This window comes from Oscarella lobularis, chromosome 2 (assembly GCF_947507565.1).
Source record: "Oscarella lobularis chromosome 2, ooOscLobu1.1, whole genome shotgun sequence".
Classification (NCBI taxonomy): Eukaryota; Metazoa; Porifera; class Homoscleromorpha; order Homosclerophorida; family Oscarellidae; genus Oscarella; species Oscarella lobularis.
In genome coordinates, this window is record NC_089176.1 from 1,173,075 (window position 1) to 1,188,995 (window position 15,921).

At 47.9% G+C, this 15,921-nt stretch overlaps 2 protein-coding genes and 1 long non-coding RNA gene across 3 annotated transcripts; 1 reads left to right on the plus strand and 2 right to left on the minus strand.

The window, feature by feature from the left end:
- Positions 1–1,417: 1,417 nt before the first annotated feature.
- LOC136183834 (uncharacterized) lies at positions 1,418–7,584 on the minus strand. The gene is made up of 6 exons (XM_065970618.1): positions 7,462–7,584; positions 7,349–7,401; positions 3,856–7,266; positions 1,915–3,796; positions 1,613–1,747; positions 1,418–1,555 (listed from the first exon to the last, which is right to left on the minus strand). The coding sequence occupies exons 3-5, from the start codon at positions 6,727–6,729 to the stop codon at positions 1,647–1,649; spliced, it is 4,857 nt and encodes a 1,618-aa protein (XP_065826690.1). The 5' UTR covers positions 6,730–7,266; positions 7,349–7,401; positions 7,462–7,584; the 3' UTR covers positions 1,418–1,555; positions 1,613–1,646.
- Positions 6,784–7,398, plus strand: LOC136184105 (uncharacterized). Its single transcript, XM_065970949.1, has one exon. It carries the CDS (start codon positions 6,784–6,786, stop codon positions 7,396–7,398), a length of 615 nt encoding a protein of 204 aa, XP_065827021.1.
- Positions 7,585–15,272: 7,688 nt separating the features above from the next.
- Positions 15,273–15,684, minus strand: LOC136200154 (uncharacterized). The gene is made up of 3 exons (XR_010673301.1): positions 15,590–15,684; positions 15,417–15,541; positions 15,273–15,356 (listed from the first exon to the last, which is right to left on the minus strand). It is a non-coding gene; the product is annotated as an uncharacterized lncRNA (long non-coding RNA).
- Positions 15,685–15,921: the final 237 nt, after the last annotated feature.

The following is a 15,921-nucleotide window of genomic DNA, read 5'->3' on the forward strand; positions in this document are numbered from 1 at the left end:
GATTACCAGAATGAGGCACGAGCGTATCACTAAGCGTGGAAACTTCTCTTTGAGTTGGATGATTTGAAGAGGTACTCTTTTTCTCCCGAGTCTTCTGTCCAGCTTTCTCTGTTTCAGATACTGTTGGCTTGGCAGACGCTTTCCTCTCGTTGGCACTAGTGCTCCTCGTCTTGCGACTTTTTTGATTCTTTGCAGAGGCATTCTCACTTGCATTTCGCCTTGAGGTCGTAGACGTGTATCCACTGGCGGCTGCCACTTCAGTTTTCAGAGGAATCGTCCTCAAATCAACGCTACCCAATATTTCCGGAAGACCAATTCCACAATAAGGAATTTGCCACGAATGCGGCAATGGAAGCGTTCGCTTGTACAGTTCAGCTAGCGTATGACAGTCGGGGCGATAGAGCGAGAACAAATTTAAAGATACAACAGGAAACTTCTTTCGCGGATCGCACACCGTCCCTTCGTAGAGCCAATCAAAGTCGTCTATAGTTGCTCGAATCGTTATAGACTCGGAGTCAACCAATGCTCCGTTTTCAACTTCCCAATACGATCTCTCAGCTCGTATGACAGCTCTGCTAGGAGTAGGAAAGTCGACACTTTTAACACTTATGAACGTTTCCTTGTTTGGTTCAGAGGACGGCTGACGCAAAGGAACCGATAGTGGAAGCGCTGTTATAGCACTTTTCAGGGCCTTTTGTTGATTAATGACGGCAATTATAGCTGAATTATCAGGCTGGGAGTTACGTTTTGTTGGTTTCGTTTTCTCCATCACCCAGTCAGTGTTGATGGAGACATCTCTATCACGCAACCATTCGGCAATCACAATCAGCTTCACGATTTCCTTTATCTTCAGGAACTGAGGCTCGTCGTGGTAGGCAATGCTGTCAAAGATCGCTGTAGCATATTCCGTATACGCTCGCCTCTCAACATCCTCTATACGCATTTTTGGTTCACCATTGAAAACAAAACTGTCTCCCACGTCCGTGCCACGAACCTCCTGGCACGACATGTACACTGCCCCCGGAGAGCCATCAATGGGAAAGTCCGACCGGTCAGCGAGTCCCTCGAGGTTACTGCTCGTCTTTGAGGCTTTGAAAGTGTTTTTCTCGTCGTTGCTTCGCACTCCAGCACTAAGACACTTCATGGACCAGTCAGCCCCTAGCAGAAGCTCGCCAAGCTCTGTGTGGCGCAACCATTCAGGATCAAAATGTAAATACCATCTGCCGCAAAAAGGGTGGCCTAGAATGAATCCGCAAAACGCAAAAATTGGTCGCGTTTGATCGACGTATACTAGCCGGAAAACAGCAGCGCAGTCCTCTTCGGTTATGGTGGGGACTTTGGGAGAAGCGTCAAAAAGGAGATAAGGAACGCCGTTGTCATTAATACGTGTGCCAACCAACTTCAGTGCAGTTGGAAGGGAGAAATGAAATGAGCCGTCCTTCTCTCCGCTGACCTCAACGTGTGACGGCATGCTGGTGATTGGGGAACAATGCAAGGAAAGGGATGAGCAATTACGTTTTATGCGACGATTCTCACGTGGGCAATTACTTCGTGACTAGAGAAGAAGATGGTCAATGACAACGAGGCTATATGATAACGCGCAGAGTGAAACCTGATATCACCATTCATTCATCATTCGTTCGTCTCTAGACATGTTCCCATTTATATCCTGACATCGCGGTGTTGCGTTTTCCACGCCTCCTAGATCTAACAGGTGCTCCTTTACTGCGTGGACCAGACTGAAAACCTAATAGGTCAAGGAAATAGTACAGTTATCTCCGCACGCAACAGTAAGCCTCTCTAATCCGGACACACAGCTGGGACCAAAAAAGAAGTCCGGAGTGGGTTTTAAGACATTTTGTATAGGGTGAGGAGAGTGTCCAGACTGAGTGGTCTTACTGTAAGATCACGTACCACTGCTGTTTTGACGATAAACGGCAAGATTCCTCTCTTTGATCCAGTCAAGCCATTTGCTCCATTCCGTGCATTTTTTCAGCGTTTTCTCGCTTCCCACCACGATCAGACCTCGCTTGGCGCGTGTGAGAACTAGCCAAAATAGCGACGAATCGTTCAGAACGCCAGTGCTTCCGTGATCATTGCATCTCACAGTCGAAAAGACGACGACATCGAATTCGCGACCAAACACGTCGTCGACGGTTTTCACTTCAACAGGCCTACGTACGCATTCTGCCTGAGCAACGTACGGAGTGATAACACACACACCGTTCGACACCACATCGCCACCTTGAAGTATTTCTTGGAGGATTCGGTCAACTTCTTCCAACTCTTCACGATTCAGTTTTGACCCGTTGCAATCCCTCTCTCGTCCATCGACGTTGACAAACGCAACAGGATAGGAGCTACTAGGCCAACAAAAGCCAGCAGGAGGAACGCGAGGTACCTCGTCACAAGTCGAAAGGTTGTAGAACATCTTCAGTGGATATTCTGCAATACCGCGATGCATTCGAAATTGAGTGCGAAGACGGTGCACGCAAAGACCGACGTTCGCCAGTCGATGATAAAGCGTAGAATAAAAGTGATTTTGTCCGTATTCATTCTGACAAAGATCGCCAACCATAGTTAATTTTTTGCATCCACCTGCGAGAGCCGAAACCATAATGCATTCAGGCAGAAGATGAGCATCGTCGACGACAATGTAGCTGAACCTCATGTAGTGCTGAGCGCCTGGCTGATAGGTAAAGACAATTCGACTACCATAGTCGTCACCCCCGCGAAACATATCGTTACAGTCTAGGTCCACAATGTCACTGGCTCGAATTGCTAATTTCGCTCGCTCAATGAGAACATTGATGCCACATCTATTCGGAGCCACAACCAAAACGGCATCACCGTACATTCTGAGCCATCCGCACGCAATTTCAACAGCCACTTGCGTTTTCCCGGTGCCTGGAGGACCGTCAATGATCGTGACTGAATCAGAAGACCCGAGCATTTTCGGCTTGGCGTCGTTTGAGGAGTCGCATTCATTCAACGTCAGCGGAGAAATCATTGACGAAACTACCAGCGTCAGGCTGCTGTCAGCGTCGGGACGCGCTAGACAAACCTTCTCCAGTGCTTTTCTCGTTGAAAAGTACTGGACAAAGTCGGCGAGACAGAAGGCATCCCAGATGGTGCGCCTGGCAATTAGATCGTCAATCAGATCTTGTCCGCCTGGAGAAAGTAGCCTTGTCGTAACGTGCCCGGTTGCATTCGGCCTAACAACTTGAAGAACATAGTCTAGATTTTCTTTGCAGTCGCGAATCATCATCGCATCGCCGGCTTTTAACTCCAAACTACCGTGAAGAAATGAGACTAGGACAGTATCAGGATCGGTGCCTCGACGAACTTTGACGGTGACTATAGTGCCGCATCTCGCAGCTGCAACCCTTTGAAGCATTTCCGTACAAAGACGAGTTGTCCATGTGCGATAGTAGTTGAAAGCGGGTCCCCACAGACACTGGTCATTGAAGGTAACCTTTCCATCCCGAAGTGATTTCAGTAGTGCGTCTGCTTCCTGCACGTTGGACGAAAACGGCGTTTCGTCAAATAAGCGACGGAGTTCGGAGCTGCCAAAGCGCAGCTTGTTTTCTATCATTGAAGACAGCAAACGATGAACCCTCGACGACGTCACTAGGTTGTCCTCATCAACTGAGAAGTCTCTAAGATTAAGAGCGAACGAAGACGGAGTCGACAGTAATCCCAATAACACGTCGAGATAATCGATGACCGACTGCAGAGCAGCAGATCCTCGAAACAGAAAGGATTCAATAAATGGAGCAACAAACGCTTTCTGCGCCTAAGTTCACAGAAAAGATTTAGACAAGACTACAGCCTACGTACTCTCGTCGCTTTTACCCGCGTTCTTGCTTCTTTCAGTCTCCTCCACAGACTTCCTAGACTGCTTATCCTTCGCTTTTCTTGAAGTTCTTCTTCGAGTCGCGTTATTTCAATTAGACACTGTTCTTCAAAATGATTTGAGTCTTTGAGCGCCTCTCTCAGCAGCAGGTCATCATCAGTTGAGTCGTCGATTTCCTGGTCGTTTCTTCCGTAGGCCCGCTTCATCGTCGGTGGTCGAAAAATCGCTGGTAAATTATCTTCTGGCGAAGTCCAGATGTACACCTCTAAACGCCTGTAGGCTTCCTTTTGTATTCGTGTCTCTCGTTCTTTCATTCTCGCGTTATAACGGTCAAGAGCGACGCTACATTTCGGACCCTCAGCGGTGAACTTCATAAAAATGAAAGTATTTCCCTTGCTTCCCTTGTAGAGCTGCAACGTCGTACCGTCCCAAAAAATAGAATAGTCTCTATCAAGTCGAACTTTTCCAGATCCTCCGCCGCGCACCGCCATACAGCTTACCACATCACAAGTAGTCAGCTGAGACAGGCACACGACCTTCTCGTCGTCGCTAAACGGAAAAGATCCGCAGAATAAGACGGCCAGGACCAATGAAACGCTGTCAACAACGAACTCAAAGACGAACAGCTTGGCTTGCTTGAGACGCATCAGAGCGGTCAATATCGACGGGTTGAGCGTGCTTGCAGATAACGACGGCATGGATCGCCATCCCAATCCACATCTGTCAAGACCTAGAGCCGTCAAGTCGCTGGGACGAAAGATATTCGAATGATAGAGTGCGTTGAAAATTTGGGACATAGGAAGAACGGGCTGCAGTGCCTTGTCGGGGGTAACGTCGAGGAGAGCGAGACGACGTTCCACTAGACTCATTCTCGAAAAGTTGATGTGGGTGGCGACGTTCTCGAACGACGACGCTGGTTTTTCGCACTTATTCCACCACTTCCAGACGAGTCGAAATAACTGATAATCGGAAAAGTTGACCTCAAGATTCTTAACAACGTCGGCGAGAACGTCGTCCGATATCGGCTGATTCGAGCGGAGATTGGAAAGCGCGTTGTCCTGGACAAACAAGCGACCCATTTCTTCCATAGTCAACCAAACGGGCCGAAATCCTTCTTTCGGAGTTGGGACGCTCGCGAGATGGTGAGAAATAGTCACGCACATTCCGGTCTTGGCAGCGTCAACGGCGACGGAGAACAATCGCGCCAATTCCTGGCATTCCACAGACCGAATTCCACGAGCGTCCGCCCACTTGTTAAACAGTCTGTCAATGGTAGACAACATTGTCGTATCGTAACAAGCGAAACCGTCGACTGGATCATCGCTTTGACTAAAATCGGTCAGCGACAATCGATAATCAAAAGGTTTCATTAGACGAAAAGAGGGCAAATCCAGATCCTCGTCCCAACAGACAAAAAACTTGTCGCCGTCTAGATCGCCTCCCGCCATTTCGTCGGCGTGCGGACGATCGCCGTTCACCGGAAACACTATGCAATCAACGAGATGCCGACAGGCAGGTATGTCGACGCAGGTGAGCCAACGAATGTCGCCGACGTGGTGAGCAGGACTGCGGCCTACGACGAGAGAAACGTCGACGAATACCTGCGGATCGCCGCGAATTGTCGGCTGAAAGAAACATTGTCCGTATTGAAGAGTCTTGGACGGGTCGGCAATACCGTATACAAAGCGCGAGTCTTCGATGGGAATTTGAAGTTTTTCCGACCGAGATTTGCCCCTTTGTGCGGACTTACCTCGTTTCAGGCTGCTCTGCAAATCGCGAAGCTGTCGTCTAGCGTCGTCGTGGTTGTCGTTCTGCATCAGCTTGGCGGCGAGTTCGTAATGGCCAAAGGCCGACAGGTAGGTGATCGCGACGTTCGAGTCCTCCAGCAATCGTTGGACGTTGTGGAAGTGATTTTTCTGCTTTTGCAGAAAGACGCGATCGGGAACGCCCAGGCAAGAAAGCAGTTGAATGAACTGACGATTCAGTTTGCCACATTCCACCGGTCTGGAGAAACCGACCAAAGCCAGCACGTGCGGACTCGGTAAACGCCACTCAAACTTTCGCATAGACGGCCGAATTCGGATTCCGCGAGACAGACTAAGGTCCAGTGCAAGAACACCCTTGCATCCTTGAAGGCGAATTTGAAATACGGAGGGAACAACGTATTTTTGTCGCTCGTACAGCCATCGATAGTGCGTCGGCAAATTTTCCATTACTTTTCGTGCAGAGTTCAATGAAATGTATCCACATCCGTCTGTAAAATTATAACCGTTTCTCTCAACGTCCTCGACAATAGAAATATCAGAATCGGTTAGAGTGGCAACCTCGTCTGCATCGGACAAAAGCAGTCCAATTCGAGCCATTTTCTTGCTTGTCGGACGAATATCAAAATTGCCAAAGGGAGAATACAAGGCTGACGCGCTTCTTGCAAGCCGACTATTATAGAGGAGACACCCTCTCCCTCTTAGCAGACTGGCACTGTGGCCAAAGAATTTGTACACAGACACCAAGCTGCCACTAGAAACCCGGAAGCCTCTGTTGAGAATGCATTTAATGGCTGCCGGTTCCAGAGACTTCGAAAAATTTACAAGAAGAAAATCATTTACGTTGTACTTTCGAAATAGGGGGCACGTTTTAGTCGCCTCCACTTGCAAGTGCCACGTGTATTGAGCTTGTATCCACGTTGTGCTTGTGTCTTTCCTCAAAAAGATTCGCTTGATGACAAGGCGGCCGTCATTATAGTCAGAAACAAGGTCTTCAAAGTCAAATAGAGGAAAAACGTTCGGAACGTAGTCTTGAGGCTCATTTCTTCTAACAGTTTGTCCCGGTATCTTTCTCGCTCTGCGGTGAGATTTCCTGCCAGCAAACGACATATTCGGGTCCTCCCAACTCTCGCACGTGATCAGTGGGGACTTTCCGACTTTGAAATGGCCTGCAACTACAGGCGAGTGTTTCTATGCGGTGTCCACAGTGTGGGAAAGACGACGTTGCTTCGTCAATTGTCCTTGACGCTCGACACCGAGAGTTTCCTACCGCCGGGTATGCCAGTTCGCTACGAATCCGAAGTGGCCCGTTCTGTTCTCGTCGAAATGGGACTGCAGAAACGCGATCTGAACCCGCAGACGCGTCCAGACACCTTCGAGGAGCTGCAGAACCAGATTCTTCTGAAGCAGCGTGCCGTCGAGGAGAGAAACAATCGCTCCGGCTCCTGCTTTTGCTTTTTGGATCGAGGAATCGATCCTCTGGTGTACGCTCGCTTCTACTTGGGCGAAGAGGCGTATCGACGCCTGCTCGCCAAACCGCATGCGCAGGAGAACGTGGCGTTGTGCAGGGACGAGTCGTCGCTCGTTTTTGTCATTTCGCCGAAACCGGAGTGCATCGAGCACGACGGGACGCGAATAACGCCGGTTCTAAAAGAGATGAACGATTTTACTGACGTCATGATTAGAACGTTGGACGAACTGGAAATTCGATTCGTACTAATTGACGTACTAGATTTGACTGAACGCGTAAAAATTGTTGAACACGCCATTAGATCGTAGTCACTGCATGGAGTCGCTATCGTGAGAAGAATTTATGGTGTATTCTGGATTTAATCTCTTTACCTGGTGATCCAAGTCACGTGAATTAGTGACGGCTTGGCCACGCCCATGGCTGCAAGAGCCTTTCTTTGTGGAGCTCACAGCGTCGGTAAAACAACGTTACTACAAGAGCTTCAACGGTCAATTACCTGCAAAGATTTTTCCTCTACTCGCTTCGAATCAGAAGTAGCACGCACCGTCATCGCCGACATGAAGCTCGAGTTGAAGGACAGAGATCCGTCCACACATCCCGACAAGTTCGAAGATCTACAGAATGAGATTCTTCTGAAGCAGTGTGCCATTGAAAAAAGGAATGATTCTTTGGCTTTTGAAAGATGTTTTTACTTTATGGACAGAGCTGCAATTGATCCTCTCGTCTATGCCCGAGTCTATCTGGGAGACGATGCCTACGAGAGTCTCGTTTCTCGTCGACACGCGCAGGAGTGCATCAATAGGTACAGAAACGATTCGTCGCTCGTTTTCGTTGTCAAGCCACAACCAGAGTGCATTGAATATGACGGAACGAGATTGCCACCTAAATTGGAAGATCTAAAGCACTTCACTGACGTCATGATTCAAACGCTTAAAGAACTTCGCATTTCATTCGTTTCAATTGACGTTTTGGACTTAGATAAGCGGGTGGAAATAGTCAAACAAACCCTTCAGACAAGAAACATTACAGTGACGTCAAACTTTAGTTCCAGAATTTAAATAGGTTCAAACCTTATATTTTGCAAAACAATGTAGCCGTTCTATTAATTAATTCTAGTTAATTTCTATGAAGTGTTGAGAAAAAGAAAATGTAATAAACGGCTTCATTCAATAAATACAACCCCGAAACTTTAGTTTGGAATTTGAGCATCATTCTGACCCAATACCTGAATACTTCTTACGCAATCGCGCTGCTTCCGAACCGCTATCACAAGGAGAACTCCCACCAGTGCCAGGCCAGATGACACAAGCAGGAAATATGTAAAGCAATTCCAAGTCATATACATTGCCTCCAAAACCAACGGCCCAGTTAGGCCGGCCAAGCCAAGCGACGGAGAAAACATCCCCGTCGTGACAGTCGCCTCCTTCGAATTCCAAATCTCAGTAACGAAAGCAGCAAGAGTCGACTTGGGTGCAGAGAACCCAGCCATGAAAAGAGAAAAGAAGAGCAGCGCAACGTATCGTCCCCACGTCGCACCGCCATTACAGATAATAAATATCGGCATAAGCGCCAAGCTGAACGACTGAACAGCTCCAGTGACCACCCACAGATTCTTGATGCCCACGCGATCCGACACGAAGACCCAAAGAATCCGAGCGACAGAATAGACGACCATAATGTACGTCAAGAGCAAGTGAATGACGTTGGAATGATCGACGTGCCACATGACTTCCAGAAAGTCCTGCTGTCGACTAATCAGACCGAATCCGGACAACATAATGAGAAATCGACCGACGAACGCGAAAACGAAACGTCTCGACTTGACGCGCTCTCGTACAATTCTCGACGAGTTTCGCCTCTCATCGGCGGCGGGGGCGGGTCTCGCGACCGGCATTATGACTCCAATCCCAATCGTCGTCGTGACGACGACGAATAGGCCAACGATGAAAAAAACGGTCGACGCGTCGAGCGTCCCATCGAGCTGAAGCCGCTGCGAGAACAAAAAGAACTGGCTGTAGCCGATCGATCCGACGGCGACCGCCGCCGGAAAGATGCTCACGGCGAAACCGTGACGTCGCGCGCTGAACGCGCCGAGAAGCGAATCGATCCACGCGAAGAAGAGCAGATTCGCTCGCACGCCCATGATGGCGAAGAGGATGATGTAGACGATTTCGGCGACGAGACCACACTGGGAAACGGTGACGCCACATAGGCCGTAGGCGAGTGCGCCGAGAACGAGCGAGAGAACGAGCGCGGCACGCGATCCGATGCGTCTCACGAGACGACTGTTTAGGACGCCAGCGATGGCGCCGACGCCGAGCGAGAGCGATTGACCGATGACCGTCGACGATTTGCTCCACTTCGGACAGGCGGTTTCGGTTATTGGGATGATGTAGCTGCCCGAGAGTTGTATGCCGCAGTTTAGGCCGCACGCGATGGCGCCGACGATGAGGACGGCGCGCGAACGCGTCGCCGTCGCGTTTTTCTTGTCGTTCGACGAGCGCTCCGAGTCGGTTAGAGCTTCTTCGTTCGCCGACACCATCTCTTCGGAACGTCAGCCGGACGTAGTCGTTTCCAGACCCTCCCTCGCTCGTCCCGGCTGCTCCGTCTCGGCGAGAGAGGGTCTGGTTCCGCCCCTTCCACGCCCATTCGAAGCTGTGAAGATTAATTATTGGGCCATATTGGTTCGTCATCGTTTCAATTACAAAATCATGATGGCTCGTCATCGTTTTCAATTCAAATTCAAGATTGACTCTCGTCTATATTCTTCTGTCGTGTATTTCAATCGTGAAATTTGCCAGGGTTTTTTGCTACTACTTCTCTTCCTTTGTGGGGATGTTGAGCTTAACCCGGGCCCTGTGAAATATCCGTGTGGTTGGTGCAGTAAATCGGTTAGATCTGATCAAGAGAGTATTCTTTGTGATTTCTGTCAACGTTGGTATCACTCTAAATGTGAACGTCTGCCACCTTCTGATTACACTTATCTCTGCTCTGAATCAGATTCTCTAGAATGGGAGTGTTCCCGTTGTGCTCTTCCATTCACAAATTTGAATCTTCATTCGGATGAATCGTCGTCATTAGACTCCATCATACTTGATGACAATTTGAGTTCCACATCGACTGATTCAGTCATGATTTCCGCATTGGATAATGACACGTCTTTGCTCTTGGACCCTTCGAATCTAACTCAATATGGGGAGCCTATCACTTCTCTTCGGTCCTATCACTGCTCAAACTCTGGTGTCATCTTTGCACATCTCAATATCAACAGTCTTATTGCCAAACTGGACTGGATTCGACTCATTCTACGACGTTGTTCAGTGGATGTTCTGGCACTCTCTGAAACAAAGCTGGATGACTCCATCTCTAATAATTTTCTTTGTGTCGAGGGATTTGAGCTTTTCAGAAATGATCGCTCACGTCATGGCGGAGGCGTCTGTTTATATGTCTCAAGCAAACTTTGTTCTTCATCACTTCCAGCTCCGGATTCACTACAAAATCTAGAAGTGATTCTTGCGGAAATACGCCTTCCTGGAAAATTGAAGAGTATTGTGGGAGCAATTTATCGTCCTCCGTCAAGTAGTGTCTCCATCTTCATCGACTCTCTTTCTTCAATGTTAGATCACATCTACTCAGCTTCGTTCTCAGATGTTTTGCTGATGGGGGATATAAATGTCGATCTCTCGAGCTCCTCGAAGACTTCAACGCAAGTCTCAGATTGCCTTGATCTCCTCCAACTAAAGAATTTAATTACTTCTCCTACTCGCGTCACTTCGTCTACGTCATCTCTTCTGGACGTAGCTTTGTCATCGATGCCAAGTTCCTTTACAGCACCTGCGTCTATTGATGCATCGGGTATCAGTGATCATAACCTTATCTGTGTCGCCAGAAAGGTGCATCTTTCATCGTCTCGTCCTCCTCGTTTTTCTCGCAAGCCTCGAAGTGACTCGTCTGCCTTGGACTTTATTGAAGATCTTTATCATGTCCCTTGGTCTGTGATATCATCCTTCACTGATGTTAATGATCAATGGGACACGTGGAAGTCATTATTCTTGGACGTGGTAAATCGTCACTTTCCTTTATCCTCGTCACGCCGGCGCAAACACTCTTCTCTTCCTTGGATGACTAAACAAATCATTGTTGACATCAGACAAAGAAATTTCTATCGAAAAGCCTCAATTTCTAGAAAGCGCCCTTTGGAGGAAAGGCGGTTTTTCAATGAAAAGTACAAGAAACAAAGAAATGTAATCAAGTATCGCTTACGAGCGGCTAAGGAGAACTTTTTCATTGAGAAATTGACACTTCTTAGTCACAATCCCGCTCGGTTTTGGTCTACCATCAATTGCATCACGGGACGACGTAAAGTTGTGTCTGATCAGCTCCCTTCTGCTGGTGAATTATGTGATCAATTCGCATCAGTAGTTGGTATGTCACAGAGCTCAGAGCGTCGGCCTCGTGGCCTACTAGAAGAAGATTCTCTTGAAACGCATTCTCAAGCTGATGACGTTAATTCTTCAATTTTATTCAACTTCCCCTTAGTGTCATCAGATGAGGTCTCGGACCTCCTTAGAAGAATTGACGTCAACAAAGCCTCGGGTCATGATGGAATTGATGGGAAATTTTTAAAAATGGGAGCGTCTGCAATTTCACCATCATTGGCAAGCCTTTTTAATACTTCTCTCCAATCTGGGGTATTTCCAGATGAGTGGAAGTGTGCCAAGGTTGTTCCCATTTTCAAATCGGGTTCAAGACTTGATCCCAAGAATTTTCGCCCGGTATCGTTGCTGCCAATTGTCTCAAAAATATTGGAACATTTTGTCTTTCAATCTTTATGTGGCTACTTCGACAAGCACCTTCTTATTCCTGACTGCCAATTTGGCTTTCGAAAATCTCGGTCAACTCAAGATGCGATGGTTTGTTTGACTCAAGATCTTTTGTCTGGCAAGGACGCAGGTCTTCGCTCGGCGGCTGTCTTTCTTGATGTTAAGAAGGCCTTTGACACAGTCGATCACAGTTTACTTCTCCGAGGTCTGTCATCGTGTGGAGTGAAGGGAAAGGTCCTGGCATGGCTCTCTTCTTACCTCTTGGATCGTCGACAATTTGTCTCGGTCGGCTCTACTGCTTCGAACTTGTCGCCAGTTAGGAGAGGAGTGCCTCAAGGTTCAAAATTAGGTCCTCTTTTATTCAATTTCTTCACCCGGAACATCACCTCGGTCGTCTCTTCTCAATCGTCTCTAATCCTTTACGCAGATGATGCCTGTCTTTATTCCAGCAACGAAACTTTTGAGGGAGCGGTTACTCAACTACAACAAGATATTAATAGTGTGACTTCATGGTACTCTGAGAATCTGATGGCTCTCAATGGTCAAAAATCGGCTTTTCTGCTTTTTCCCAAGTTTCGTGATACTGAAGACACGTCGATCTATACGGTTTCGGTCAATAATGTCATTCTGTCGCCTTCACCTCACGTGAGATACCTCGGGGTTTTGATTGATAGTCGTCTATCGTGGAAACCGCAGATGGACAACGTCATTAGGAAGGTTGGCCGAAAAATTGGTGTTCTTTACCGATGTCATCGTCTGTTATCCAACGCAGCTCGACTAGCGTTTGTTCGCTCAGTCATTCAACCGGACCTTGACTACGGGGCTGCCGTTTGGGCGGACGGATCAGCTGGCGTAATCAGCCGCTTAGCACAGATAGAAAAGAGGTATCTCCGTTGTCTGGCTGGTTTGCGTTATGACGATTCTACGGCCTCTGTTGGAGGAGTAGCAGCACTTCTCGATCTATTTCGTCTCAATCCAATTCGCACAAGGCATGCTACTCAACTAGGAATGTTGAGTTACCGCTGCTTGTGCAACTCCGCCACAGCTTCTGTTCTCGCGGCGAAAATTGGGCGTATTCAGCGCACCGGTGCCGCCACTCGTCTCAGTGCTTCTGGGGTCAACGTCATCCGACCACGCACCGAGGCACTTCGTCGTTCTCCATTCTTTCGGGCTCAAACTCTATGGAATTCGCTTCCGGCAATCATAAGAGGGAGTAATGATCCCGCGATCTTTAAATTGGGCCTGAAGAACTATTTCAATCAAAACTCTGTGTACTGATTTAGAGGTTATATAGTTATAGTTGTAAATATTGTCATTTTTCTCTTTTCTCCTTTTGCTGTCATTCCCCTGTATACGGTTTCCTGGAAGATCGGCCCACGTGCTGAAGGATTTCCGTATTAAAATAAAACTGTGAACTGAACTGAACTGAGACCCGCCGAAGGAGAAGCTGCGTACGGCTCGCGTGAACGGCGATTTTAGCCGTCTTGGGCGAGTACCGGAGTGTATTGCTCTTCGCTAACCAATGCATGGGCGAATGGCCCCAGACCCTCTTTCGCAGCATCCGGGACGAGCAAGGGAGGGGAAACGAGGCTAAATGTCACGTGGGGATATCGTGAATAGACGCGTAATAGTCGTGGGCGTGGTTACCAGCTGACACTCACCGCGGACGATTTTTCGTTGCCAAGACTCTTGAAGAGAAGATTCGAGAGACTATTGAATAAAAAATTCTTTCCACGTCTGATAAACGCTCCACGAGTTTGAAGTCAGTTTCTCTCGACCTTTCACAATACACACCTCACTACACGCTTCTGAGCTATTCTGTGACTTGACGACAAAATGAGAGGAAAAGGAATCTCGTCTCGCATCAGTGACCAACACCACAGCAACCGACAGAGTCTTCCATTTCCATCTTCAAATGGATGCAAAGAAATGACCCTAAAATATAGCCAAGCTGCAAGCTGATACGGATCGTGGGGCTGAGAAAACTGCTCATTGTACATAGAAACAATTTTAGACATCGAAGATGGAATTTCTTCATGATCAGGATACTGGTGTCGTCCCGCATGCACGGGAGTATTTCGATAGCTGCCTGCTGTTACGAGTCGCTCTTCATCTTCCAATTGTCTTCCCTCCATCATTATTTTGTGTGTAGCGCAAATTTGCTCTTCAGTCAGTGGTGCTAATTCGAAGCTACTGTCAGACAAAAGAAAAGTAAATAAGTACTCGTATGCCATCAAGTATTGAACTAGATGCCACTCGCCATCGACTTCAAAGTCATCATGTGACGGCTGCTTTCCGTATCTATGGTGTCATTCATGGTATACCTTCTCCAAGAGTTGCGAAGCATCATCCAAACTGACTTCATTTAGAGTATCTTCGAGAACGTTATTAGTCAATACCAGTTTTAGAGTCTGATTTCGACGGAATTCTTTTGCCCAGCCGGCACAGTCCGTTGATTTCAAATTTCTTTTCCACTCTTCTTCTCTAGCAACGCAGTTTTCCCACAACTGCTTTGGTTTAGCGTTTAAAAATGGCAATGATTGGACACCGTCGAGTCATCGCTTGCCAAGGAGAAGAGAAGGTCGTTGAGGTCAAAACGAGCAAAAGAAACATTGTCCGTATTGAAGAGTCTTAGACGGGTCGGCAATACCGTATACAAAGCGCGAGTCTTCGATGGGAATTTGAAGTTTTTCCGACCCCTTTGTGCGGACTTGCCTCGTTACAGGCTGCTCTGTAAATCGCGAAGCTGTCGTCTAGCGTCGTCGTGGTTATCGTTCTGCATCAGCTTGGTGGCGAGTTCGTAATGGCCAAAGGCCGACAGGTAGGTGATCGCGACGTTCGAGCCCTCCAGCAATCGTTGGACGTTGTGAAAGTGATTTTTCTGCTTTTGCAGAAAGACGCGATCGGGAACGCCCAGGCAAGAAAGCAGTTGAATGAACTGACGATTCAGTTTGCCACATTCCACCGGTCTGGAGAAACCAACCAAAGCCAGCACGTGCGGACTCGGTAAACGCCACTCAAACTTTCGCATAAGTTCGAGGAGCTGCAGAACCAGATTCTTCTGAAGCAGCGTGCCGTCGAGGAGAGAAACAATCGCTCCGGCTCCTGCTTTTGCTTTTTGGATCGAGGAATCGATCCTCTGGTCAGTGGTGTACGCTCGCTTCTACTTGGGCGAAGAGGCGTATCGACGCCTGCTCGCCAAACCGCATGCGCAGGAGAACGTGGCGTTTGTGCAGGGACGAGTCGTCGCTCGTTTTTGTCATTTCGGAGTGCATCGAGCACGACGGGACGCGAATAACACCGGTTCTAAAAGAGATGAACGATTTTACTGACGTCATGATTAGAAAACGTTGGACGAAATGAAAATTCGATTCGTACTAATTGACGTACTAGATTTGACTGAACGCGTAAAAATTGTTGAACACGCCATTAGATCGTAGTCACTGCATGGAGTCGCTATCGTGAGAAGAATTTATGGTGTATTCTGGATTTAATCTCTTTACCTGGTGATCCAAGTCACGTGAATTAGTGACGGCTTGGCCACGCCCATGGCTGCAAGAGCCTTTCTTTGTGGAGCTCACAGCGTCGGTAAAACAACGTTACTACAAGAGCTTCAACGGTCAATTACCTGCAAAGATTTTTCCTCTACTCGCTTCGAATCAGAAGTAGCACGCACCGTCATCGCCGACACGAAGCTCGAGTTGAAGAACAGAGATCCGTCCACACATCCCGACAAGTTCGAAGATCTACAGAATGAGATTCTTCTGAAGCAGAGTGCCATTGAAAAAAGGAATGATTCTTTGGCTTTTGAAAGATGTTTTTACTTTATGGACAGAGCTGCAATTGATCCTCTCGTCTATGCCCGAGTCTATCTGGGAGACGATGCCTACGAGAGTCTCGTTTCTCGCCCACACGCGCAGGAGTGCATCAATAGGTACAGAAACGATTCGTCGCTCGTTTTCGTTGTCAAGCCACAACCAGAGTGCATTGAATATGACGGAACGAGAT